The sequence below is a fragment of the Indicator indicator genome, unplaced genomic scaffold (genome assembly GCF_027791375.1).
Source record: "Indicator indicator isolate 239-I01 unplaced genomic scaffold, UM_Iind_1.1 iindUn_scaffold_128, whole genome shotgun sequence".
NCBI lineage: Eukaryota > Metazoa > Chordata > Aves > Piciformes > Indicatoridae > Indicator > Indicator indicator.
This window is the reverse complement of record NW_026539232.1, coordinates 9,626-35,886: the sequence shown is the minus strand read 5'-3', so window position 1 is coordinate 35,886 and position 26,261 is coordinate 9,626. Positions and strand designations below refer to the sequence as shown.

Sequence of the window (26,261 nt, the reverse complement as noted above, 5' to 3'; positions counted from 1 at the left end):
AGAAAGTCACTGCCCGGATGGGACCAGCCCCGGGCAGACAAGCAGCGAGCAGCCAGCATAACGCAGCAACTTGCCTTGCTACAAAGACAGAGAGAATGTATCATCTCATGTGTGCAACATTCAGAAACATTCTATTCAAAGCGTGGCCGCGTGATATTCCCACCTTGACTTGCCTCATGATAACATTATAAATATCTTTATACACAGCTGCAAGCTGCCAAGCATCTTGTCGAGTCTCCATCTAGTGGACAAGCATCAGAACTGCACCTTCTGTTCCCTTAATTAGAAATCGATTCTGTAAATATTATAATTGGGTAACATTGTATATACTAAACTGGTTTAGTATTTTTACAACCGTGCATTCGAATCAATACATATATATAAGGTGATTAATTGAATATCAATAATTATAATAATAAATAATAATTTTCACAATTCATAATTCATAATTAATATCGATCATCCTCCATCCCTAATAATCCCCCTACAACAGGGTGATGTAAGAAAATGGTGAAATCCCACAAAGGAATTTCACTCTGGCTGAGAGAGTTTCAGTTCAGAGTGTGCAATATAAATTCATGTAGAATAGTTCTAAGTTGTTGAAAGTTTCTTTTCCAGATTGCAATGTGGGGTTGGGAAGATCCAGGATGAACCTGCAGCACCTCAGCATGAACCCTGAGTCACCTGAGGAACCCTGGATCATCTCACCTGCTGAGAAAAGGACTGTTCCCTGATTTCCTCTATATCCCCTGCCCTACTTGAATACAACCAGTGCTGACCTGCCCTGAGAGACAGCCTGCCCTGGGAGACAGCTGGGATAAAGAATGACTGCAGCCTGGACTCTATTGGGTATCATCTAGAGACAGTTCCCAGTCTGATAAATGACTGTGGCGGTAAATGCAATGGAATAAAGAGCTGGAATGTTGTGGGTGTAATGTGTTCTCCTCTTTCAACAGTCCTCCATGCCCAGAGAGGACAAATGTCCAGCAGCAGCTCCATCACCCAGTTCCTCCTCCTGCCATTCACAGGCACACAGCAGATGCAGCTCCTGCTCTTCTGGCTCTTCCTGGCCATCTACCTGGCTGCTCTGCTGGGCAATTGCCTCATCAGCACCACCATAGCCTCTGACCACCACCTCCACACACCCATGTGCCTCCACCTCCTCAACCTCTCCCTCCTCGACCTCAGTGCCATCTCCACCACTGTCCCCAAAGCCATGGCCGATTCCCTGTGGAACCCCAGGGCCATTTCCTACACAGGATCGTAGAATCAGTCACGATTGGAAGGGACCACAAGGATCATCTAGTTTCAGTGCCCCAGTTCCAATCCCCCTGCCATGGGCAGGGACACCTCACACTACAGCAGGCTGCCCAGAGCCTCATCCAGCCTGGCCTTAAACACCTCCAGGGATGGAGCCTCAACCACCTCCCTGGACAACCCATTCCAGGCTCTCACCACTCTCATGGGGAAGAACTTCTTCCTCACATCCAGCCTGAATCTCCCCACTTCCAGCTTTATTCCATTCCCCCTAGTCCTGTCACTACCTGATAGTCCCTCCCCAGCTTTTTTGTAGCCCCCTTCAGATACTGGAAGGCCACAATAAGGTCATCTTGGAGCCTTCCCTTCTCCAGACTGAACAGCACCAACTCTCTCAGTCTGTCCTCATAGGAGAGGTGCTCCAGCCCTCTGATCATCCTCATGGCCATTCTCTAGACACGTTCCAGCATGTCCATATCCCTCTTGTAATAGGGGCTCCAGAACTGGATGCAGTACTCCAGGTGGGATCTCACCAGAGCTGAGTAGAGTGGGAGAGTCACCTCCCTCGCCCTGCTGGCTACACTTCTCCTGATGCAGCCCAGGATCTGGTTGCTGTTCTGGGCTGCAAGTGCACGCTGCTGGTTCATGTTGAGCTTCTCACCAGAACCCTGCAAGTGCACGCTGCTGGTTCATGTTGAGCTTCTCACCAGAACCCCCAAGTCCCTCTCCTCAAGGCTGCTCAACCTATATTGGTGCCTGGGATTGCCCTGACCCAGATGCCGGACCTTGCATTTGGTCTTGTTGAACTTCATGAGGTTGGCTTGGGCCCGCTCTGCAGCCTGTCCAGGTCCCTCTGGATGGATCCCTTCCCTCCAGTGTGTCAGCCACACCACACAGCTTGGTGCCATCAGCAAACTTGCTGAGGGTGCCCTCAATGCCAGTGTCCACATCACAGACAAAGATGTTAAACAAGACTGGTCCCAGGACTGATCCCTGAGGGACTCCACTTGTCACTGGCCTCCATTGGGACATGGAGACATTGACAGCCACTCTTGGGGTGTGGCCATCAAGCCAGTTCTTTATCCATCTCATGGTCCACCCATCAAAGCCATGTTTCACCAGCTTGGAGACCAGGATGTGGTGCAGGACAGTGTTGAAGGCTTTGCTCAGGTCCAGGTCCAGTTCCTCGCCCCTCATCCATTAATGTTGTGACATTTTCATAGAAGGCCACCAGGGCTGTCAGGCAGGATATCCAATCACCTCTTCACTAGTCTTCTGTCTCAGTAGTGCCTCCAGGAGGATCTGCTCCATGGCCTTACCAGGCACAGAATCATAGAATCAACCAGGTTGGAAGAGATCTCCAAGATCATCCAGTCCAACCTATCACCCAGCCCTCTCCAATCAACCAGACCATGGCACTGAGTACCTCATCCAGGCTTTTCTTGAACATCTCTGGGGACGGCAACTCCACCACCTCCAGCACATCCCAATGGCAAATCTCTCTCTGTGAAGAACTTCCTCCTAACACCCAGCCTAGACCTCCCCTGGCACAACTTGAGATCGTGTCCTCTTGTTCTGCTGCTGGTAGAGAAGCAGAAGAGACCAACCCCCACCTGTCTACAACCTCCCCTCAGGTAGTTGTAGACAGCAATGAGGTCTCCCCTGAGCCTCCTCTTCTCCAGGCTAAACATCCCCAGCTCCCTCAGCCTCTCCTCACAGGGTTTGTGTTCCAGACCCCTCACCAGCTTCATTGCCCTTCTCTGGACACGTTCCAGTACCTCAACATCTCTCTTAAATTGAGGAGCCCAGAACTGGACACAATACTCAAGGTGTGGCCTGACCAGTGCTGAGTATAGGGGAAGAATAACCTCCCTTGTCCTGCTGGCCACACTATTCCTGATCCAGGCCAGGATGCCATTGGCTCCCCTGGCCACCTGGGCACACTGCTGGCTCATGTTCAGCCTACTATCAACCAGCACCCCCAGGTCCCTTTCTGTCTGGCTTCTCTTCAGCCACTCTGTCCCCAGCCTGTAGCGCTGCTTGGGGTTGTTGCGGCCAAAGTGTAGAACCCTGCACTTAGCCTTGTTCAATCTCATCCCATTGGCCTCTGCCCACCCATCCAGCCTGCCAAGGTCCCTCTGCAGGGCCCTCCTACTCTCCAACAGATCGACACCTGCTCCTAACTTGGTGTCATCTGCAAACTTACTGATGATGGACTCAACCCCCTCATCCAGATCATCAGTAAAGATATTGAACAGGATGGGGTCCAGCACTGATCCCTGGGGGACACCACTAGTGACAGGCTGCCAGCTGGATGTGGCACCATTCACCACCACTCTCTGGGCCAGACCTGTAGTGGTAAGGCCATGACACATGACCCAGTACAAATCCAGACAGGCCTTAAGATGTCTAGACAGGTCCCTTTCTTTCCCCTCCTTCTTGCAGGAAAACAGGGCAACATGGGAAAGGGAACAAAGGGGTCAGGACCCTTTCCTGTCTGGTAAACAAGATGCCTATCTGGGGTCAGAGCACGTAAGCTCCCTCAGATACAAGGTCCTTGCTTCTGCCTTTTACAGTCATAGCCTGGCAGAACGCTTTCCATTGGGCAGCTACACATTAGCTTCAGTGCCCCATTGGACCAAGTGACCTCTGGCATTTTGTATCTATACAAGTGGCTAGGTAGCCAGCCTTGCCTTGCTCATGCTTGCTGAAGCCTTGCTCCAAGCCCTGCCCTGCCTCAAGTGTCTGGTCCAGAACCTGGGATAAAGCCACAAGCCATACATGTGCAAGGCAGAGAAGTCAGTGCCTAGACAGCCAGAGTGGCCAAACCTGCTTCCATTGCCACCAGACTCGTGCCATGCCTCAGTTTCCCCACACAGGAACCAGGAAGTGCTGGTCGCCAGGAGCGTCGTTAACTGCCTGCCATCTGCTGCAGCCGAACCAGCCTGGGACCGTGTGGTAAACCTTTCTTGCCAGCAATCCGCCAAGCTGTGCCCACAAGAGTGCCCTAAAGCCAATGCAGCAGCAGCAGCAGCATCCCTAAAGCCAATGCAGCAGCAGCAGCAGCATCCCTTATATGGGTGAGAATAGCTTTGAGTAACTCATTCACTGCCCTTTGGGTTTAGTGGTTCTTATCAAGTCTCCTCCCCACTGTGACTGAGCACTAATTGCTCTCGGGGACCTTCTCTTTCCGAGTTGTTGCCTCCTAATTTGCACAGAGTAGTCTGCATTGCCCTGACTGAGATTGCATAACTCCCTCTGCAAATATACCTTCCAACTGCACAAACGATCCTTTAACGAGTTTTGGCATATTTCACAATAGAGGGTTACTGTTTTTATTAATACCTCTTGCTGTATCGGTTCATTAATTATTGCTGTGAGGGTAATTAATAGATAAGCCTCCCCTCGACCGCAACATGACCCCAGAGGTGAGACTGCCTGGCCTGGAGTTCCCTGGTTCTTCCTCCTTACCCTTTTTGAAAATGGGAGTAATGTTTCCCCTTTTCCAGTCAGTGGGGACTTCCCCAGCCTGCCAGGACTTTTGGAATATAATAGAGAGGGGTTTGGCAACCTCCTCTGCCAGTTCTCTCAGTACCTGTGGCTGTATCCCCTCGGGTCCCAGGGACTTGAACACTTTCAGGTTCTTCAGGTGATCACCAACCTGACCTTCATTTATGATGGGCAGTTCTTCCTCCCAGTCCCTGCCATTCGCTTCCATGACTATTCCAGGAGTGTGGCTGGAGGCCCTTGCAGTGAAGACTGAGGTAAAGAAGTCATTGAGAACCTCAGCCTTTTCCAGGTCCCTTGTGACCATTTCACCTGTTTCCTTTCTGAGGGGCCCACACCTTCCCTAGGCTTCTTTTGACCATTAATATACCTGTAGAAATTCTTAGTGTTCCCTTTGACCTCCCTGGCTAGATTCAATTCAAGCTGTGCTTTGGCTTTCCTAAGCAGGTCTCTTGCTGCTCAGGCAGCTTCCTTACCTGCCCCCATTCCAGCTGTCCTTTCCTCCACTCCTTGTAGAGCTTCCTTTTAAGTGATAGTGTGTCCAGCAGCTCCTTGCTCATCCAGGCAGGCCTCCTAGCATTCTTCCCTGCTTTTCTCTTTCTTGGTATACATTGCTCCTGAACACAGAGGAGGTGGTCCTTGAATACTGACCAGCTGTCCTGGGCCCCTCTTCCCTCTAGGGCTTTGTCCCACGACACTTTGGCCAGCAGATCCCTGAAGCCATCAAAGTCTGCACGCCTGAAGTCTAGGGTCGTAAGCTTAGAATATGTCCTTCTGGTTGCCCTGAGGATCTTAAATTCAACTGCTTCATGGTCACTTCATGGCAGCCAAGGCTGTCTCTGAGCCTCACATTGGTTACCAGCCCTTCCCTGTTGGTGAGAACAAGGTCCAGCATAGCACCTTTTCTTGGTGGTTCCTCTACCATTTGGAGGAGAAAGTTGTCATCTCTGCAATGCAGGAACGTCCTGGATTGCTGGTGCCTTGCTGTGTTGTCCCTCCAGCAGATGTCAGGGTGGTTGAAATGCCCCATGAGGCCAGGGCTTGTGACCTGGAAGCCACTTCTGTTTGCCTGTGGAGGGCCTCATCTGCTTGGCTCTGCTGGTCAGGTGGCCTGTAGCAGACCCCTACAGTAACATCTCCTTCCCCTCTCTTGCCTTTCATTTTAACCCATACACTCTCAACCAGCTCTTCATCCTTCCCCAGGTGGAGCTCCACTGATTCCAGCTGCTCACTGACATAGAGGGCAACACCTCCTCCTCTCCTTCCCTGCCTATCCTTCCAAAAGAGCTTGTACCCATCTATCCCTACATTCCAGTCATGGGAATCATCCCACCAAGTGTCAGGAATAGCCACTCTGGCATGGCATCCCAGCAGCACAGTGCTCTTAATTCATCCTGTTTGTTCCCCAAGCTGCATGCATTTGCCCAGAGGCACTTCAGCTGAGCTGGCCCTGGCACCCTCTTGTGCAATTCCCCTTGATTTCCAGAGTGTCCTGGCTTGCCTCAGGGCAGCAAGTTGAGAGCCCTCATTAGCACCATCCCTCTGCCTCTGGTGAGCTGCCCCACTCGGCCAGCAGGACACTATTAATCCCTTCCCCCTTCCAATCTAGATTAAAGCCTTATCAATGAGCCCTGCCAATTCCTGCCCCAGGATCCTTTTCCCCCTCTGGGACAAGTGCAGCAGCTGCTTGCAACTGCTGAGATGGTTTTTGTGTTCTTCTTGATGTCAGCAGAGTTTTATCTCCTCACCATCCTGGCCTACAATCGCCACGTTGCCATCTGCAAACCCCTGCACCATGAGACCCTCCTGGGCAGCAGCTGCCTGGGGCAACTTGTTCCTTCTATGCTCGCTGGCTGCTTCACCTCCTTCGGCCGCCAGGTGGCGCCGCAGGACCACGTCTGGTCCAATCCGGTCCCTCCAGGAGCCCAAAATTGCCCCCCCCGACCCCTAAACTGCCTCCCCCGGGACCCCACAACTGCCCCAAGGACACCCAAAGGGCCCTCCTGGGACCTCAAGCAACCCCCCAGGAACCCCCAACGCGCCCCCCCCTCCCCCCCCCGGACCCCAAATTCCCCTCAGGAGCCCCACATTGCTCTTCAGGACCCCAAAACTGCCCCCCATGCCCCCTAGGACCCCACAATTGCCCAAAGGACCCCAAAATTGCCCCCCCCCTCCCCCCCTACCCCCGGACCCCTAATTCCCCCCAAGAGCCCCAAAATCGGCTCCCAGAATCCCAAAACTGCCCCCCCCGGGACCCCCAAAATTGCCCCCCCTCCCCCAGACTCCCCCAAATTGCCCTGCGATGAGGTCACACCCCCAGCTCCAGCTCTTTATTGATAGTATTGAAGCAGGAGGAACCCCAAAAATGAGGCCCTGAAGAGGGGGTTCCAGTGCCTGGGAGGGGGGCTCAGAGCCACCGGTAACTCCCCCCCAGTCTAGGACCCTCCCCTCCCCCACAGTCCAGGCCCCCCCCCCCAGACCTCCTTGGAGGGGGCAAGGACCCAGCCCTGGCGTTGGGATTCACCTCTGGGTGGGGGTCCCACGGCCCTGAGGGGGATCCCAGACCCCTTTGGGGGGGGTCCTAAGCCCTGGGGGGGGGAGGAGGGTCTCAAATCCTCAGGTGGGGGTCCCAAGCCCCCCTCCCCACCACCTGAACCCCCCCGCAGTAGAGATCCCAGCCCCAACGCTGAGCCCTTGCAACCCCCTGGGTGAGTGTCCCACAGCCCCCAGGGTGATCCCAGACCCCTTTTAGGGGGGTCCTAAGCCCTGGGGGGGGTCTCAAATCCTCGGGGGGGGGGGGGTCCCCAACTCACTGCCCCTTGTGTTTAGGCCTATCCAAGGCCTGCTGGGCCCTGACCAGCTTGCAGCAGGCATCCACCAGGAGGATGCTGGGGACCAGGACCCAGACCCCATTGAGCCCCACAAAGTACCCCCAGAAATAAAAGGGGTGGGGGTCGCTGTGGGACCACCCCCCCAGCCCCTCTGTGGCATAGTAGAGGATGTCCCCATAGAGCTGACCTGCAAAGGGGGGGGGGGGGGCAAAAAAAATTGGGGTGGGGGAGAGGGGAAGAGATTTAAAAGAGGTTCAGGAAGGGTTTGAAAAGGGCCTGGGGTCCTGAGAGCTTTGGGGGGGTCTCAGGGGGGGTTCAGAGGAGGTCTCAGGGGGGGTCTGGGGGGAAATTGGGGACTGGGGTCCCAAGATCACTATGGAATGGGGGGAGGGGGAGAAATGAAGGGGTTCAGGGGGAGGGAATTGGGTCTGGGGGCTCTCTGGGGAGGGTGAACTGGGTCTGGGGGTGGTCTCAGGGTGGAATGAATTGGGTCTGGGGGCTCTCAGGGGGTAGCTGAATTGGACCATTGGGTCTGAGGTCTCACCGAGGGCCACCAGCAGCTGCAGGGAGGCTCAGGGAGGCTCTCAGGAGCACAAAATGGGTCTGGGGTCTGTCAGTTGGGGTTGAATTGGGTCTGGGGGGGGGGAGGCTGTAGGGGAGGTATGAATTGGGTCTGGGGTCTCACCTAGGGACACCAGGAGCTGGAGGACGTGGCGGGCTGGATGCCCCCTCCTCAGGCAGAGGAAGGTGAGGAAGCTGAGGGGACCCCAGCCCCAGGCGGTCACTGACTCCATGGCCACCGTGAAAGGGTCACTCCTGGGGAGACCCCAGACCCAAATCAATCCCCCCCAGACCCAAACCAACCCCCCCAGGCCCAAATCAATCCCCCCCAGGCCCAAACCAACCCCCCACAGGCCCAAATCAATCCCCCCCAGACCCAAATCAACCCCCCCAGGCCCAGATGAAGCCCAAAGACCCAAATCAATCCTCCCAGACCCCAATCAACCCCCACAGGCCCTCAGGAAGCCCCCAGATCCAAATTAACCCCCCCAGACCCACATGAAGCCCCCAGACCCAAATCAACCCCCCCAGACTCAAATCAACCCCCACAGGCCCCCATGAAGCCCCCAGACCCAAATCAAACCCCACAGATCCCTATGAAGCCCCCAGACCCAAATCAACCCCCACAGCCCCCTTTGAAGCCCCCAGAACCAAATCAACCCCCCCAGACTCTCAGGAAGCCCCCAGACCCAAACCAACTCCCCCAGACCCTCCTGAAGCCCCCAGACCCATTTGAAGCCCCCCCTCACACCCCCACTCACGTCAGGTACCGGCTGTCAGCTTTGGCATATTCCTTCCCTAGAGGGGAGGGGACAGAGGGAGAATCAATTTGGGTCTGGGGGTGTTGGCGACCCCCTCCCCTCCCCCTCTACTATCCCCTTCCCCCCCTCCACCATGCCCCTCCCCAAAAGCTCCAGCAGGAGGCCCAGGCCCATCCCCCACTTCCCCCCAGACCCAATTCAAACCCATCCCAGCCCCCATTAACCCCCAGACCCAAATTAACTCCCACCAGCCCCCCACTAACCCCCTCAGGACCCCCCCAGCCCCCCACTAACCTCCTCAGGACCCCCCCCCAGACCCAAATTAACTCCCCTCAGCCGCCCACTAACCCATCCCAGCCCCCATTAACCCCTTCAGGACCCCCCCCAGCTCCCCACCAACCCCCTCAGGACCCCCCCAGCCCCCCACTAACCCATCCCAGTCACCCATTAACACTCTCAGGACACCCCCAGACCCAAATTAACTCCCCCCAGCCCCCCATTAACACCCTCAGCACCCCCCCAGACCCAAATTAACTCCCCCCAGCCCCCCACTAACCCATCCCACCCCCCATCCCTCAGGACCGCCCCCCCCGCCAGCCCCCTCCCCTTCTCCTCTCCCCCCGACTCACAGACGTCGGCCAGCAGCCCGGTGGCGGCGGGCAGGCTGCGGTGGCGGAGGCTGAACCACCCCTCCAGCACCCCGTGGATGCCGGCGCAGAGCAGGAACCAGCACAGGGCCAGGCGGTGAGCCAGGCCCCGGCCGCAAGCGCCGCCGGAGGACCCTCCCCCGCCCAGCGCCCAGCCCGCAGCCAGCAGCGCCGCTGCCGCCGCCGCCACGGCGCCTGCGCACTGCCAGCCCGGGAGGGAGGGCGGGACGTAGCCCGGCAGCACCAAGGAGCGCGGCCAATAAGGGTGAGGCTGGGTCGCCATGGTAACGCCGCCGGCCTATGGGAGCGGGAAGGGGCGTGACGTCAGCAGGAGGAGCGGGGGAGAGGCTTCCCATTAGGGCTCTGCTGTCCCTCCGCTACCGCCAGGGCGTCGCAGGTAGCGCAGTAAAGCTCCGGTGCCGTTCGGGTCCCTTCGGAAGCGTTCGGGCGTCTCCGGGACGCCCAGCAAAGCTCCGGTAGCGTTTGGTCCTCTCCGTTACCCCGAAGTAAAAGCTCTAAACCGCTCCCGGTAGCGTTCGGGTCCCTTCGGAACCGGTCGGAGCTCTCCGGTACCCCAATAAACCTCCAAACCTTCCCCGGTACTGTTCGGGTCTCTTCGGAACCGATCGGAGCTCTCCGGTACCCCCAGAAAAAGCTCCAAAACCCCCCGGTAGCGTTCGGGTCTCTTCGGAACCGATCGGAGCTCTCCGGTACCCCAATAAAGCTCCGGTACTGTTCAGGCCTCTTTGGAACCGTTCAGAAGTCTCCGGTACCACCCGAACCCCCAGCAGCTCTTAGAGCCCTCCGGTACTGCTCGAAGCACCTCGGTACCGTTCGTCCTTCTCCGGTACAGCCCCAAGCCCCCCCCACCGGTAAAGCTCGGGAGATCCTCCCCGGTACTGTTCAGGTCTCTCCGTTACTGCTCGGATCGCTACCGCCCAGGCTCCCGACTGGTACCGACCACAGCTCCTCGAAAACACTCAAAAATCCTCCGGTATCATTCAGGCCCCTCCGGTGCTGCACCTCCGGCACCTCTCACCCTCTCTCGGTACCGTTCGGTTCCCTCCGGCACCCCTCGGCCTCTCCCGGTATCGTTCGGTTCCCTCCGGCACCTCTCGGCCTCTCCCGGTACCGTTCGGTTCCCTCCGGCACCCCTCGGCCGCTCCCGCTGCCTTTCGGCTCCTCCCGCCACAGCCCCGTCCGATGCGGCCCCGCCTCCCTGCCAGCCAATAGGAGCGCAGCGTCTGCCCTCTGACCAATAGCGGCGAGCCTTGCCCGCGTCCCCCGTCCCTGATTGGCTGAGGCGACTGCTGGGGAGACGTGAGGCCAGCGGGCGCGGCTTAAGTGTTGAAGACTGTGGCCTGACGGCAGCTCTTTTGCATCGGCCCCGCCCCCTGCGCGGGCGGTGCGGAGGCTCCGCTAGGTCCTAGAGCCGCTCCCCACGCCCCAAACGACCCTCTGGGACCGCCCCGGACCCTACAGAGGCTCCCCCAGACCCTACAGCCCCCCTCTAGAGCCCCTCCCAGAGCATATAGAGCCCGCCCCCCAGAACCCACAGACCACCCCCCCCCCGACCCTATAGGACCCCCTCCAAGCAATAATTAGGGGGCACCCCGGGGGTCTTTATTGACCAGCAACGAACACGAAGCAATAAATAGGGGGGGGTGAAGAGGGTGGGGTACCCCTATTTTGAGTCGAGGGGGGGAAGTGGTCACAGAGCAGGGGGTGGGGGTTGCAAGGTTGGGAAGGGAAAGGTTAATTCAGGGTGGGGGTCGCCCATAGTGGGGGGAAGGAATTTGGGGAAGGGGTCACAGAGGGGTGAGGGATTTGGTTTCATTTGGGGGACTGGTCCCGAGGAGGGGGGGGGGGTGGCTTAAGTGGGGGGGGTCATGGGGGGATTTGGGTTAATTGCGGGAGGGGGGGTCCATGGGGGGAATTTGGGTTGAGGGGGAGGGGGAATTTAATCTGGGGAGGGGGCATGTCCTCTATTTGGGGCACTGGGTGGGGGGGGAATTTGGTTTAATTTGGGGGGAGTGGTCCCAGGGGGAAGGGGGATTGGGTTAATTGGGGGGGGCTGGGGGGGCCTGGAGGGATGGGATTTAATTTGGGGAGGGGGTGTGGCCTCTGGGGCACTGCAGTGGGGGGCGGGATTTGGTTTAATTTGGGGGGGGGTCACCCATAATTGGGGTATTGTTGGGGGAGGGGATTATTAATTCCAGGGGGAGGGAGAAGGGGTTATTAATTTGGGGGGGGGTGTCACTCAGTGAGGGGCACAGGCAGGGGGGGCCCCCGGGGGTCGTCGAAGCGATCCATGGTGCGGAGCTGCAGCAGGAGCCCCCCCCCGTAGAGGAACCCCCCCAGCAGCAGCCCCCCCGAGAGCAGCCCCATCCACACCCCTGGGGTGAAGAAGGAGGCACAGTCAGAGGCCCCCCCGAAGGAGAAAGCTGAGAGGTTGAAGGCTTGGACCTGGGGGAGTGGGAGAGAGAGAGAGGGAGAGGGGGAGAGGGGGAGGGGGAAGAAAAATTAAGGGCAGGGGGAGAGGGAAAAAAAATTGGAGGGGGAAGGGAGAGAGGAAAATTGGGGAGGGAGAAATGTTTTGGGGGGAGGGAGAAATGTTTGGGGGGAGGGGGAGAGGGAAGTTGGGGGGAGGGGGAGAGGGAAGTTGGGGAGGGAAAGAGAAATTGGGAGGAAGAGAGGGAAGTTGGGGGAGGAGGACAGGAAAATTGGGGAAGGGAGAGAGGGAAGTTGGGGGGAGGGGGAGGGAAAAAAATTATGGGGGGAGGGAGGGAGGAAAATTGGGGGCAGAGAGGGAGAGAAAAATTTGAGGGGAGAGAAAAATTAAGTGGGGGAGGGGGGAAATTGCCCCCCCCCAGTATTAGACCTCCCCCTTTACTTTAGGGCCCCCCCTCAACATTTCACACCCCCTCCCATTTTTGTGCCCCCCCTCAATATTTCACCTCCCCCCCAATTTTTCCTGCCCCCTCTCCCCCTCCCCAATTCTCTACACCCCTCAAATTCTCCCTGTCCCCCTCTCCCCCCCAATTTTTCCTTCCCCTCCCCCCATTTCTCCTGCCCCTCCCCCCCAGTTTTTCCTGCCCCCTCCCCTCCCCAATTTCTCCTGTGCCCCCCTCCCCCAAATTTTTCATCCCCCCCCCCCCATTTTTCCTCTCCCCCCCCAACCTTTCCTGCCCTCCCCTCCCCCTCTCCCCCTCACCTGCAGCTCTTTCATCATCAGCCTCCAGTTCCGAGCAGGGTTTGGAGCTTCCAGAGGTAACAAATAAGGGCCTGGGGCTTCCACTTCCCCACAGTGCCAACTGAGGGGGGTGGGCACCGCCCCCCCCCGCCCCAAAAACACCCCGGGGGGGTCACCTGTCTGTTGCCCCCCCCCTTCCAAGGACACCCCAACTTCAGCCAACCAAGCCCAGGGGCGCCCTGAGACCGGGAACCAATCCTGGCGGAGCACCAGCCTGGAATTGAGGAGGGGGAAGAGGGGGGAGGAGAGGGTGGGGGGGTCAGGACCTTCTCAAGACCACCCCACTCCCCCCCCCTCAGGTGGTTTTATTGAGGGGGGGTCCCCCCAAAAGCTTCCCCCCCCTCCCCCACCTTACTCACGTGATGTTCAGAGTGCCCCCAAAGACCTCTCGGTAGAGCAGCACCAGCCTGGGGGTGGGAGGGACAAAATGGTGGGGAGGGGGCAACAGGACCTCTCCCCCCACCCCCTCCCTCCTCAGACCCCTAAATACCCCCCAGAACCCTAGGCCCCTAAATAATCCCCTAGGACCCCCCTAGACTCCTAAATACCCCCCAAGGACCTCCCCCCAGGCCCCTAAATACCCACTCAGGACCCCCCTCAGACCCCTAAATACTCCCCAAGACTCCCCCCATACCCCTAGATACCCCCCAGAACCACCCCCCCCAGACCACTAAATCTCCCCTCTAGACCCTGAATATCATCCAGGACCCCCCCCCAGACTCCTAAATATCCTCCAGGACTTCCCCCAGCCCCCTAAATACCCACCAAGGACCTCCCCCAGCCCCATAAATACCACCCAAGACCCCTCCCCTTCCCCCCTAGCCCCCCCTCAACCCCTCACCTGGCTTCCTGAGGGCTCCATGAGGACCCCCCCAGGTCAACAGTGGCCCCCTCCCCAAAAGTGTTGGGGGTCAGGTCCTGCTGCTGCCCTTTGTAGCTGACTGAAAGGTTCCTGGCCCAGAGCAGGATTCTAGGGGGGTCCCCCTGGGGGGGCCAGCGCAGGGGGGGGTGCACCTGGGGCTCTTTGCCCTCTTGGGACCCCCCCTCAAGCATTTCTTGGCCCAGCAAAGCTCGAAGGGGAACCACAGGGGGGGCTCCATCCCCCCCTGCCTTGGCCTGGCGAAGGATCTGGAGGAGAAGGAGGAGGAAAGTTTGGGTTAGGTAAGAGGAAAGGGAGATGTGATACAGGACAAGGGCTCTAGGGCATGCTATGGGGCTCTAGGGGGCACTATGAGTTCTCTATGGGGCTCCTTTGGGGCTCTAGGGGGCACTATGGGTTCCCCATGGGACTCTATGGGGCTCCTTTGGGGCTCTAGGGGGCACTATGAGTTCTCTATGGGGCTCCTTTGGGGCTCTAGGGGGCACTATAGGTTCCCTATGGGACTCTATGGGGCACTATGGGGTTCCTAAGGGGCTCTAGGGGTTGCTATAGGGTCCCTAAGGAGCTCTAGGGGGTGCTAGGGCTCCCCTGTGGGACCCTAGGGTCCTTTAGAGGGTGCTATAGATGTCCTATTAGACTCTAGATGGCATTATGGGCTTCCTATGGGGCTCTAGGGTCCTCTAGAGAGCACTATGGCTCCCTTGTGGGGGCTCTAGGGTACTCTAGGGGGCGCTATGGGTCCCCTACAGGGCTCTAGAGGGCATTATGGGTCCCCTGTGGGGCTCTATGGGGTGCTATGGGTCGCCTATGGGGCTCTAGGGGGCACTATGGGTCCCCTGTGGGGCTCTACGGGGTGCTATGGGTCACTGTGGGGCTCTATGGGTCCCTTATGGGGCTCTAGGGTCCTCTAGAGGGTGGTATGTGTCCCCTATTGGGCTCTAGGGGGTGCTATGGGTCCCTAGGGGGCTCTAGGGGGCACTGTGGGTCCCCCTAGGGCTCTCTGGTGCTCTAGAGGGTGCTACAGGTGCCTTATTAGGCTCTAGAGAGCATTATGGGCCTCCCATGGGGCCCTAGGGTCCTCTAGAGGGCGCTATGGGTCCCCTATAGGTCCCTATAGGTTTCTATGAGTCCTATAGTTCTATGACTCACTGTAGGTCTCTATGGGTCCCTATAAGTCTTTACAGGTCCCTATGACTCCCTGTGGAACTCTATGGCTCTCTATGGCTCCCTATGGGTCTCTATGGCTCCCTATGGCTCTCTATGGCTCCCTATGGGTCCCTATGGCTCTCTATGGCTCTCTATGGGTCTCTATGAGTCCCTATGGCTCCCTGTGAGTCTCTGTGGCTCTCTATGGGTCCCTATGGCTCCCTATGGCTCCCTATGGCTCTCTATAGGTCCCTATGGCTCCCTATGGCTCTCTATGGGTCCCTATGGCTCTCTATGGGTCCCTATGGCTCCCTATGGCTCTCTATGGGTCCCTATGGGTTCCTATGGCTCTCTATGGCTCTCTATGGCTCCCTATGGCTCTCTATGGCTCTCTATGGCTCCCTATGGCTCTCTATGGCTCCCTAAGGGTCCCTATGGCTCCCTATGGCTCTCTATGGCTCCCTATGGCTCTCTATGGTTCTCTATGGCTCTCTATGACTCTCTATGTGTCCCTGTGGCTTTCTATGGGTCTCTGTAGATCCCTGTGGGCCTCTATGACTGCCTATAGATCTCTGTGAGGCTTTATGACTCATTATAGATTCCTATAAATCTCTGTGGTTTGCCATCAACCTCTGTGGATCTCTATGAGGTCCTACAGGATCTCTATGGATCCCTGTGTGCCACAATGGGTCTCTATGGGTCCCTGGGGGTCCCTGGGGTTCCCTGGGGGTCTCTCACCCGTGGCTGTGGGGCTGTCAGCAGAGCTGTGAACTGCAGCTGCTCCTCCTGCAGCTTCCCCAGCACCTGCCCCAGGGCTGCATCTAGAGGGGGAGGGACACAGCTCCCAGTGACCACCAGTGACCCCCCAGTAACCCCCAATACCCCCAGTGACCCCCCAGTAACCACCAGTAACCCTCAAGTGCTCCCAGTAACCACCAGTGCTCCAGTGCCTCCCAGTCCCTCCCAGTGCCATAGTCCTGGATGTTCCCAGTGCCTCCCAATCCCTCTCAGTACCACAATCCTTGCTATTCCCAGTGCCTCCCAGTAGCACAGCCCTGGATGCTCCCAGTGCTTCCCAATGCTCCCAGAAGCACAGCCCTGGATGTTCCCAGTGCCTCCCAGTCCCTCCCAGTGCTTCCAATAGCACAGCCCTGGATGTTCCCAGTGCCTCCCAGTCCCTTCCAGTGCTCCCAATAGCACAGCCCTGGATGCTCCCAGTGCATCCCAGTCCCTCCCAGTGCTCCCAGCTCCTCCCAGTCCCTCCCAGTTCCTCTGCTCACCATTCCTGGCCAGCACCTCCTTGGGACTCATCAGACCAGAACTAGGAAGGAGCAAAGAGGAAGGGGGGTGCTAGAGGGCAGCTGTGAGTCGCTGTGGGGCAGACATAGGTTGCTATGGGGCAGGCTCTGGGTCTCTGGGGGGTGCTATGGGGCAGGCTCTGGGTCCCTGTGGGTCTCTATGGGGCAGCCATGGGTCCCTATGGGTCTCTGTGGGTCACTATGGGGCAGCTATAGGTCCCTATGGGTCTCTGTGGGTCACCATGGGGCAGGTTCTGGGTCCCTATGGGTCGCTATGGGGCAACTATAGGTCCCTGTGGGTCGCTATAGGGCAGGCTCTGGGTCTCTGTGGGTCGCTATGGGGCAGCCACAGGTCCCTGTGGGTCACTACGGAGCAGCCATGGGTCCCTATAGGTCCCCGTGGGTCGCTATGGGTCCCTGTGGGTGTCTATGGGTCCCGTGTGTCCCCATGTGTCCCCGTGGGTCTCTATGGGGCAGCCATGGGCCCCGTGGGTCTCTATGTGTCCCCGTGTATCCCTGTGGGTCGCTATGGGTCCCCGCGTATCCCTGTGGGTCGCTATGGGTCCCCGCGGGTCGCTATGGGGCAGCCCTGGGCCCCGTGTGCCCTCACCCGTGCCGGTGGGGCAGGGGCAGCAGCAGCAGCAGGCTGTGGTCCAGGCTGCGGTTCAGTCCCTGCAGCCCCAGCTGGGCGCCGTCTAGCCGCAAGGGGGCAGCCCCCAAGGCCCGCGCCAGGCGCTGGGGCAGGGCCTGCGCCGCCGCCCCCCGCACCGCCGGCAGCAGCAGCCGCGAGCCAGCGGCGCCCAGCGCCCCCTGCCGGACGGGAGGTTAACAGCGGCCTGCCCCCAGCAGGAGCTCCCTCAGAGCTCAACCTCCCCCCACCCAGGGGACTCTAACTCCCCTCAGGACCCTCCAGCGGCCCCCCAGGACCTTCCTAGAGCCCCCCCAGGACCTTCCCAAACCCCCTCAGGACCTTCCTACCCCCCTCAGGACCTCCCCAAACCCCCTCAGGACCTCCCAAACCGCCCCAGGACCTCCCTAACCCCCTCAGGACCTCCCCCAAACCCCCTCAGGACCTCCCCCAAACCCCCCAGGACCTCCCCAAACCCCCTCAGGACCTCCCAAACCGCCCAGGACCTTCCTAACCCCCTCAGGACCTCCCCAAACCCCCTCAGGACCTCCCCAAACCCCCCAGGACCTCCCCTAACCCCCTCAGGACCTCCCCCAACCCCCCTCAGGACCTCCCCAAACCGCCCCAGGACCTCCCCAAACCCCCCCAGGACCTCCCCAAACCCCCCCAGGACCTCCCCTAACCCCCTCAGGACCTCCCCCAACCCCCCTCAGGACCTCCCCCAAACCCCCTCAGGACCTCCCCAAACCCCCCAGGACCTTCCTAACCCCCTCAGGACCTCCCCAAACCCCCTCAGGACCTCCCCCAACCCCCCTCAGGACCTCCCCAAACCCCCTCAGGACCTCCCCAAACCCGTCAGGACCTCCCCAAAACCCTCAGGACCCCCAAACACCCCCCCAAAGGCCCTGAAGACCTCCCTAAAATTCCCCCAGGACCCCCCTCCCCCACCCCCCCTCTCAGAATCTCTCTAAAATAACCCCAGGAGCCCCCCAAGACCCCTCCAAACCCCCTCAGGACCCCCCAGTACCCCTCGGGACCCTCCTAAAGCCCCCAGGAGCTCCCCAAAACCCCTCAGGACCCCCCCAAAATCCCCTCATGACCCCCCCAAACCCCCTCATGACCCCCCAACCTCCCTCAGAACCCTCCTAAAGCCCCCCAGGAACCCCCCCCCCCCGACCCCTATAGAAGCCCTCTAGGTCCAAAAATCCCCCCCCCAGGCCTCCCCTTAATCCCCTCAGAACCCTCCTAGATCCCCTCAGGACCCCCCCCCAAACCCCCTCAAGCCCCCCAGGACCCCCCCAAGTGCTCCCTAGAAGCCATCCAGGACCAGCCAGACCCCTCAGAAGTCCCCAAACCCCCTCAGGACCTCCCTAAAAGCCCTCTAGGACCACCCCCCCAACCCCTCCCCCCCACCCAGAAGCCCCCTCCTCACCTCCAGGTGGGGGAAGGCACTGTCAGCCTTGTTCCCATAGACCCCCCCATAGGCTGTGAAGTCCTCGAGGCTGAGCTGGGGGGGAGGAGGGGGAGTGGAGAAAAGGGAAGTGGGGGGGAGTGGGACACGTGAGGACCTCATCCCTGTCACGAGGGAAGTGGGGGAGGGGACCCCACTTCCCCTTTTTTGGGGGGAGGGGAAAGGGAAAGGTAGGGAGGGAGGAGGGGAGGCACTTTGGGGGAGGGTTTAGGGGTCTGGAGGGGTCCTGGGGGAGGGGATTTAGGTGGTCTGGGGTGGGTCTTGGGGAGAGTTTAGGGGTCTGGGAGGAGTCCCAGAGCGGATATTTGGGGTCTGGGGGGGATCCTAGGGGGGGATTTAGGGGTCTGGAGGGGATCCTGGGGGGTGTTGAGGGGTCTGGAGGGGTCCTGGGGGGGGGGATTCAGTGGGTCTGGGGGGGTCTTCGGGGAGTTGAGGGGTCTGGGGGGCTCCTGGGGGGGGGATTTAGGGGGTCTGGGGGGAATCCTGGGGGGTGTTGAGTGGTCTGGGGGGGGTCCTGGGGGGTGTTGAGGGGTCTGGGTGGGGTCCTGGCAGGGGGATTTAGAGGGTCTGGGGGGGGGGGGGATTTAGGGGTCCTGGGGGGGTCCTGGGGGGGGATTCAGTGGGTCTGGGGGGGTCTTGGGGGGTGTTTAGGGGTCTGGGGGGAATCCTGGGGGGTGTTGAGAGGTCTGGGGGGGTCTTGGGGGGTGTTGAGGGGTCTGGAGAGGATCCTGGAGGGAGGATTTCGGGGGCCTGGGGGTCATTAAATGGGTCTAGGGGTGGGGGGGGGAAGGAGTTCAATGGATCTGGGGGGGATGCTGAAAAGCGTCTGGGGGGTGGGGGGGTCCCCAAACCTTGTCCTGCAGGAAGAGGAGAACGATTCGGGGTCCCCGGCGCAGGGCAGGGCTCAGCAGGGCCTGGAGCTGCTCCTCCCCCACCAGCTGCCCCTCCCCCACCGGCAGCCCCTCCGAGCCTTGGCCTTGGGGGGACCACAGGGAGCTGGGGTCGAGGGGGGAGAGGGAGGGGAGGGACACAAAGAGAGGATCAGGAAAGGACTAAAGGCAAGAAGTGGAAGCAGAGACCCCCCCCCAGACCCCCAAATACCTCCTCAGGACCCCCCCAGACCCCCAAATACCTCCACAGGACCCCCCCAGACCCCTAAATACCTCCACAGGACCCCCCCAGACCCCCAAATACCTCCCCAGGACCCCCCCCAGACCCCTAAATACCTCCCCAGGACCCCCCCAGACCTCCTCCCCGACCCCCACCTCTCCGTGGACCAGGCCAAGAGCGGCACCTGCCCGGCCCAGGCCAATCCCAGGCTCAGGCTCCAGGCCCAGGCCCAGGCCCAGGCCCGGGCAGGGCTCGGCCGAGCTCCCGCCCCTGCCGCCGCCGCCGCCGCCATGTTCGCCTCGGCCCCTGCGCGCCGCAGGCCACGCCCCCTGACGCAGCGCGTCACGCACTGGCCACGCCCCCTCCACGCAATCTCTGCCCCTTGAGCTCAAACCACGCCCCCTGCGCTCTAACCACGCCCCCCTGAGCCCGAACCGCGCCCCCTGCGCTCAAACCACGCCCCCCTCAGCCAGAACCGCGCCCCCTGCGCTCTAACCACGCCCCCCTGAGCCAGAACCGCGCCCCCTGCGCTCTAACCACGCCCCTCTGAGCCAGAACCGCGCCCCCTGCGCTCAAACCACGCCCCTCTCAGCCAGAACCGCGCCCCCTGCGCTCAAACCACGCCCCCAGGCGCAGTACGCTGTGCCCCTGAAGCTTTGATTGACAGCTGCTGCTTTATTGGGGGGGGTTAAGGGGTGGGTGGTTTGGGTCTGGGGGGTCCTTAAGGGGTGTTTAGGGGTCTGGGGGGGTCCTGGGTGCAGTTTAGGGGTCGGGAGGGGTCCTTAGGGGGTATTTAGGGCTCTGGGGGGCGTCCTTAAGGGGTGTTTAGGGGTCTGGGGGGCGTCCTTAGGGGGTGTTTAGGTGTCTGGGGGAGGGCCTGGGGGGAATCCCTGGGTCTGGGGGTTGTCATTGGCTTGTTTAGGGTTCTGGGGAGGGGTCCTTAGGGGGTATTTATGGGTCTGGGGGAGGTCCTGGGGGGAGTCCCTGGGTCTCGGGGGTGTCATTGGCCTGTTTAGGGTTCTGGGGAGGAGTCCTTAGGGGGTATTTAGGGGTCTGGGGTGGTCCTTGGGGGAGTTTAGCAGTCATGGGGGGCTCCTTAGGGGGTATTTAGGGTCTGGGGGAGGCCCCGGGGGGAGTTTATGGGTCTGGGGGGTGTCATGGGCTTGTTTAGGGGTCTGGGGAGGGGTCCTTAGGGGTACTTTGGGCTCTGGGGGAGGTCCTGGGCAGAGTTTATGGGTCTGGGGGAATTCTGGGGCATGTTCAGGGGTCTGGGGGGGGGTTCTTGGGGAGGGTTTAGGGGTCTGGCCGTGTCCTTGGGGAGAGTTTAGGGGTCGGGGGGGTCCTTAGGGTGTATTTAGGGGTCTGGGGGAGGTCCTGGGGGCAGTTTATGGGTCTGGGGGGGGTCCTGGGACATATTTAGGCGTCTGGGGGAGGGGTCCTTAGGGAGTGTTTAGGGGTCTGGGGGTGTCCTGGGGGGAGTTTAGGGGTCTGGGGGAGGGGTCGTGGGGAAGGGTCTAGAGGTCTGGGGTCGTTTTTTGGGGGTCCCCCCCCAGGTAGAGCAGCAGCAGCAGGGAGACCCCCAGGACCCCCAGCAGCAGCAACTGCGGCCCCAGGGGCAGCAACCGGCTCGGGGGAGAGGGAGCCCCGTCCGAGGTGGGGGGGGCCCCGAATTTGGGGAGGGGTCTCAGGGGCTGCCGAGGTTCCAAGTGCAGGGAGGGGGCTTCAAAATCCTCCTGTTGGGGAGGGGGAGCAACGTCAGGCAGGATGGAGATCCCCCCCCCTCAAATTAACAACCCCCAAGACTCCCCTCCCCCCCCACCGGATGCCCCCAGACCCCAAATCCCCCTCCGGGCCACCCCCCAGACCCTAAATTCCCCCCCAGGACCCCCCCAAGACCCTAAATCTCTCCTCCCCCACCTCCCCCAGACCCAACCCCCCCCCCTCCCCTCGGGAACCCCCAGACCCTAATTCCCCCCTCCATGCCCCCAGGACGCCCCCAGACCCAAAAGCCCCCCTCCGGGATCCCCCCCCGCCCCAGATTACCCCTCCAGGACCCAAGCCTCCCCCCCCCAGGACTCCCCCCAAGACCCCTAAATGCCACCCTAGGACCCCCTCCCCCAGACCCCAAATCCTTCCTCCCAGGACCTGCCCCTCCCCCCTCACCATGTCCCAGCCGCTGCTTGCCCCCTCCCACTCCGGGGGGGGTCGATCAATGTCGAGGTTATCTGGGGAGTGGTGTAAAAAAGGGGGAGTCGGGGGGGGGCGAGGCATAGCCCCCCCTCCCCCACCTCCCCCCCTCCCAAGGACTCCTCCCCCCCCCAAAGACCCCTCCCAGACTCACCGCCCCCCCCCCGCCGGCGCCGTTCTCGCTCCAGCTGGAAAACTTTCCTCTCGTAGAGCTTGCGGGGAGGGCCTGGGCGGAGGGGGGAGACCCACGCGTGACCCACGTGACACTCACGCGTGACCCCCCGACCCCATAGTGACCCACAAGTGGCGTCTCCTCCCCACGGGTGACCCACGCGTGACCAATTGAGACCCACGGGTGACCAAGGAGTGACCCACAGACACCCAGAGCGGCCCAGGAGTGACTTCTGTGCCCCACTGAGACCCACGCATGACCCACAGCGACCCATGCTCGACCCACGAGTGACATCTCTGCCCCATAGATCCCAGCAAACCCCCACACGTGACCCATGTGTGACCAGTGGAGACCAATGGGTGACCGAGTGACCCACGTGGGGGACCTAGAGGCACCCAGAGCAACCCAGGAGTGACCTCTCTGCCCCATAGCGACCCACATAGACCCACTGGTGAACCACTTGTGACCCACAGTGACCCACGAGTGACCTCTCTGCCTCATAGAGCCCAGCAAAAACCCCACGGGTGACCCACGCCGACCCACGATTGGCCCCTCTGCCCCATAGTGACCCACAAGTGACCCACGAGTGAGCTCCCTGCCCCACGCGAGACCCACGCGTGACCCATTGGTGTCCCCTCTGCCCCATAGAGACGCACAAGGATCCACGCGACCCATAGACACCCCCGGGTGTCCCATAGCGACCCACGCGTGACCCCCGGGTGGCTCCTCTGCCCTATAGAGGTCCACAGGTGACCCAGAGAGACCCACGAGTCCCTCCCAGTCCCTCCCAATCCCTTCCCAGTCCCTCCCAGTTCCCTCCCAGTTGCTCCCAGTCCCTCCCAATCCCTCCCAATCCCCTCCCAGTCCCTCCCAGTCCCTCCCAGTCCCTCCCAGTCCCTCCCAATCCCCTCCCAGTCCCCTCCCAGTCCCTCCCAATCCCTCCCAATCCCTCCCAGTCCCTCCCAGTCCCTCCCAATCCCCTCCCAGTCCCTCCCAGTCCCTCCCAATCCCTCCCAGTCCCTCCCAGTCCCTCCCAGTCCCTCCCAGTCCCTCCCAATCCCCTCCCAGTCCCTCCCACTCCCCCCCAATCCCTTCCCAGTCCCCTCCCAGTCCCCCCCAGTGCCCACCCATGGTAGTGGCCTCCGGCAGCCTCTTGAGCTTCTCCATCAGCTCCTTGTCCGTGAGGCCGTGGTAGGCATGCATGGCCGGGGGGGGATGTCACGTGGGGTGGGGGGTAGTCACCCGTGGGAGGTCCTGAGTGGGATGTCAGGACTAGGGGGAGGCCATAGAGAGGTCACGAGTGGGGGGGCTGGAGTGGGGGTGTTCAAGTGGAGGTCACGATTGGGGATTCAGGGTGGAGGAGGTCACAGAGGTGTCACGAGTGGGAGTGGGAGGGGTAAGAAGGGGACACGAGTGGGGAGGTCATGAGTAGGGGTCACGAGTGGGAGGGTGGGGGGAGGGTCACAAAGGGGATACAAATGAAGGGTCACAAGTGAGGTGTCCTGAGTGGAGGTCAGGAGTAAGGGGGGGGGTGCCACGGCTTGTGGGGGCACGAGTGGGGTATGACTTGGGGGGGGGGGGGGTCACGGAGAGGACAGGAGTGGGGGAGTGACAAATGGGGAGTCCTGAGTGGGGGTCGTAAGGGTCACAGTGGGGTGTCAGGACTTAGGGGGGGGGGCATAGGGGGAGCATAATTGGGGGGCTCCTGAGTGGGGGTTATGAGCAGGGATCAGAAATGGGGGTCACGAGTGGGGGGGTCCTGAGTGGAGGTCATGAGTGTGGGTCATGAGTGGAGACTCACGAATTGGGGGGGGGGGGTCATAGAGGGGTAAGATGTGTGGGGGTGTCACGAGTCGGGGGGTCACAGAGGGGACAGAAGTGGGGGATCACGAGTGGGTGCCCTCGAATCTGGCTCCATGTAGGGGGTGGGGGGGTCACAGGGAGTTCAACGGGGGGGGAAGGGGTCAAGAATGGGGGAGGTGTCACGAGGTGGGGGGGATTGAGTAAGGGGTTGACGGGGGGGGGAGGGGGAGAAAGCCCGAGGGTGGTCACGAGAGGGGGGGACATGGGGGTCACGGGGCGTGAGGACTTGGGGGGGGGGGGGGGGGAGGCAAGAGTGAACGGGTGGGAGGGGGCGTCCTGGGGTGGGTGGGAGAGCCCCGGGGGTGTGTTGGGGGGGGGGGGGGGTCACAAACTGGGGGACGTCGAGGTCACATAAGTGGGTGGGGGTCACAGGAGAGGAGGCCACCCCACGGTCACGCGTGGGGGAGGTGGGCTATGAGAGTGGGGAGGGTGCTGGGGAAGGGGGGGGAGTCACTTGTGGATTTGGGGGGAGAGGGAAGAAAGGGGCGGGGGACGGGGGGGTGGTTCCGCGGCGGGGAGGGGGCGGGGGGGGGAGGGTGGTGCCGGGGGTCACGCGTGGGTGGCCGGGGGGAAGGTCCCAAGGGGTTGTCCCGGGGCCGGTACCTGCCTGAGCCGGGGCCGCGGCGAGAAATGACTCAGGGTGGGGCGTGGCTAAAGGAAGGGGCGGGGTTAAAGAGGCGGGTGGAGGGGGCCGAGGGGCGGCTTCTGCGAGAAGCCCCGCCCATTCCAGAGGGGCGGGGCCAGGGAGCCAGCTGGGATCGGCCCTATGGGAGCTGGAGGGTCTCTATGGGTCTCTATAGGGCTCTATGGGTCCCTATTGGGCTCTATGGGTCCCTACGGATCCCTATAGGTCTTTATGGGTCCCCACAGGGTTCTATGGGGCCCTATGGGTCCCTGTAGCGCTCTCTGGGTCTCAATGGGTCCTTATAGAGTACTATGGGTCCCTACATATCCCTATATGTCCCTATGGCTCTCTATGGGTCCCTATGGCTCCTATGGGTCCCTATGGGTCTCTATGGGTCCCTATGGCTCCTATGGGTCCCTATGGCTCTCTATGGGTCCCTATGGGTCCTATGGGTCCCTATGGGTCTCTATGGGTCCCTATGGGTCCCTATGGGTCCCTATGGGTCTCTATGGGTCCCTATGGGTCTCTATGGGTCCCTATGGGTCTCTATGGGTCCCTATGGGTCTCTATGGGTCCCTATGGCTCTCTATGGGTCTCTATGGGTCCTTATGGCTCCCTCTGGGTCGCTGTGGGTCAGCAGCCATGGGGCAGGAGGTTTCTCCAGCATCTTTATTCCCCCCGTGGGGCTGCAGAGGGGGCTCAGCCCCCCCGAAGTATGTGTGTGTGACCCCCTTCCCCACCCCCCACCCCCCCCGACTCTGCCCCACACTTGGGGGGCAGCGGGGAGGGAGGTCCTTCCTCCCCTCCCCTCCCCCCCTTCCCGGTAACATCACAATCACGGCACAAAGACAGACACGGGGGGCACGGGGGGTGGTGTGGGGCAGGATCCATGGGGCAGGATCCATGGGGATGGGATCTATGGGGCAGGATCCATGGGGATGGGATCACAGGGGAGGATCTAGGGGGCAGGGCTGTGGGGCAGGATCTGTGGGGCAGGGATCTATGGGGCAGGGATCTATGGGGCAGGGATCTATGGGGCAGGGATCTATGGGGCAGGATCTATGGGGCAGGGATCTATGGGGCTGGGATCTATGGGGCAGGGATCTATGGGGCAGGGATCTATGGGGCAGGGATCTATGGGGCAGGGATCTATGGGGCAGGGATCTATGGGGCAGGATCTATGGGGCAGGGATCTATGGGGCAGGGATCTATGGGGCAGGGATCTATGGGGCAGGGATCTATGGGGCAGGGATCTGTGGGGCAGGGATCTATGGGGCAGGGATCTGTGGGGCAGGGATCTATGGGGCAGGGATCTATGGGGCAGGGATCTGTGGGGCAGGGATCTATGGGGCAGGGATCTATGGGGCAGGGATCTATGGGGCAGGGATCTATGGGGCAGGGATCTATGGGGCAGGATCTATGGGGCAGGGATCGATGGGGCAGGGATCTATGGGTCAGGATCCATGGGGCCGGGATCCCCGGGGCCACACCCACTCCAAGGCCCCGCCCTCTCCCCCCTTTTGGCCCCGGCCCACTCGGCGGCTTCTTTGCCAACAGCGCCCCCTGCTGGGCAGGAGGACCTGGAAGTGGGGGAGAAGGGAAAGAAACCACAGCTGGAGACCCTCCCTCAAAACCCCCCACAGCCACGAGACGCCCCCGAAGTCACCTCCCTCACCTCATCTGTCCCCCCCAACCCCCAATTCCCACCCCCCACCCCCCTTTTTGTCCCTCTGGATCCCCCTTTCAACCCCAGCCCCCCAATTCCCACCCCCACCCCATTTTCCACCCCCTAGCCCTCCTTTTTCCCCCCCAGACCCCCAACTCCCACCTCCCCCTCCCCATTCCCACCCCCCCAGCCCCCACAATTCCCACCCCACACCCCATTCCCACCCCCCCAGCCCCCCACCTCCCACCCCCCACCCCCTCAGCCCCCCAATTCCCACCCCCTCATTCCCACTCCCCCAATTCCCACCCCCCACCCCATTTTCCACCCCACAGCTCCCCCTATTGCCCCCCAGACCCCAATTCCCAACCCCCCTAACCCCCCTCACCCCCCCCACTCAC

At 60.9% G+C, this 26,261-nt stretch overlaps 1 protein-coding gene across 1 annotated transcript; it reads right to left on the bottom strand.

Moving 5' to 3' along the window:
- Positions 1-6: 6 nt before the first annotated feature.
- Positions 7-9,847, bottom strand: LOC128980353 (3-beta-hydroxysteroid-Delta(8),Delta(7)-isomerase-like). The gene is made up of 6 exons (XM_054398822.1): positions 9,547-9,847; positions 8,918-8,954; positions 8,281-8,411; positions 7,578-7,782; positions 6,526-6,679; positions 7-78 (listed from the first exon to the last, which is right to left on the bottom strand). Exons 1-6 carry the CDS (start codon positions 9,845-9,847, stop codon positions 7-9), a joined length of 900 nt encoding a protein of 299 aa, XP_054254797.1.
- Positions 9,848-26,261: the final 16,414 nt, after the last annotated feature.

Coding starts and splice junctions, on each gene's coding strand:
- LOC128980353 (XM_054398822.1), bottom strand. CDS start 9,847: ATGGCGACCCAGCCTCACCCTTATTGGCCGCGCTCCTTGGTGCTGCCG. Junction 8,412..8,917: donor GCTGACAGCCGGTACCTGAC/GTGAGTGGGGGT, acceptor GGGTCTCCCCAG/GAGTGACCCTTTCACGGTGG. Junction 79..6,525: donor CAGATGGCAACGTGGCGATT/GTAGGCCAGGAT, acceptor CTGTCTTTGTAG/CAAGGCAAGTTGCTGCGTTA.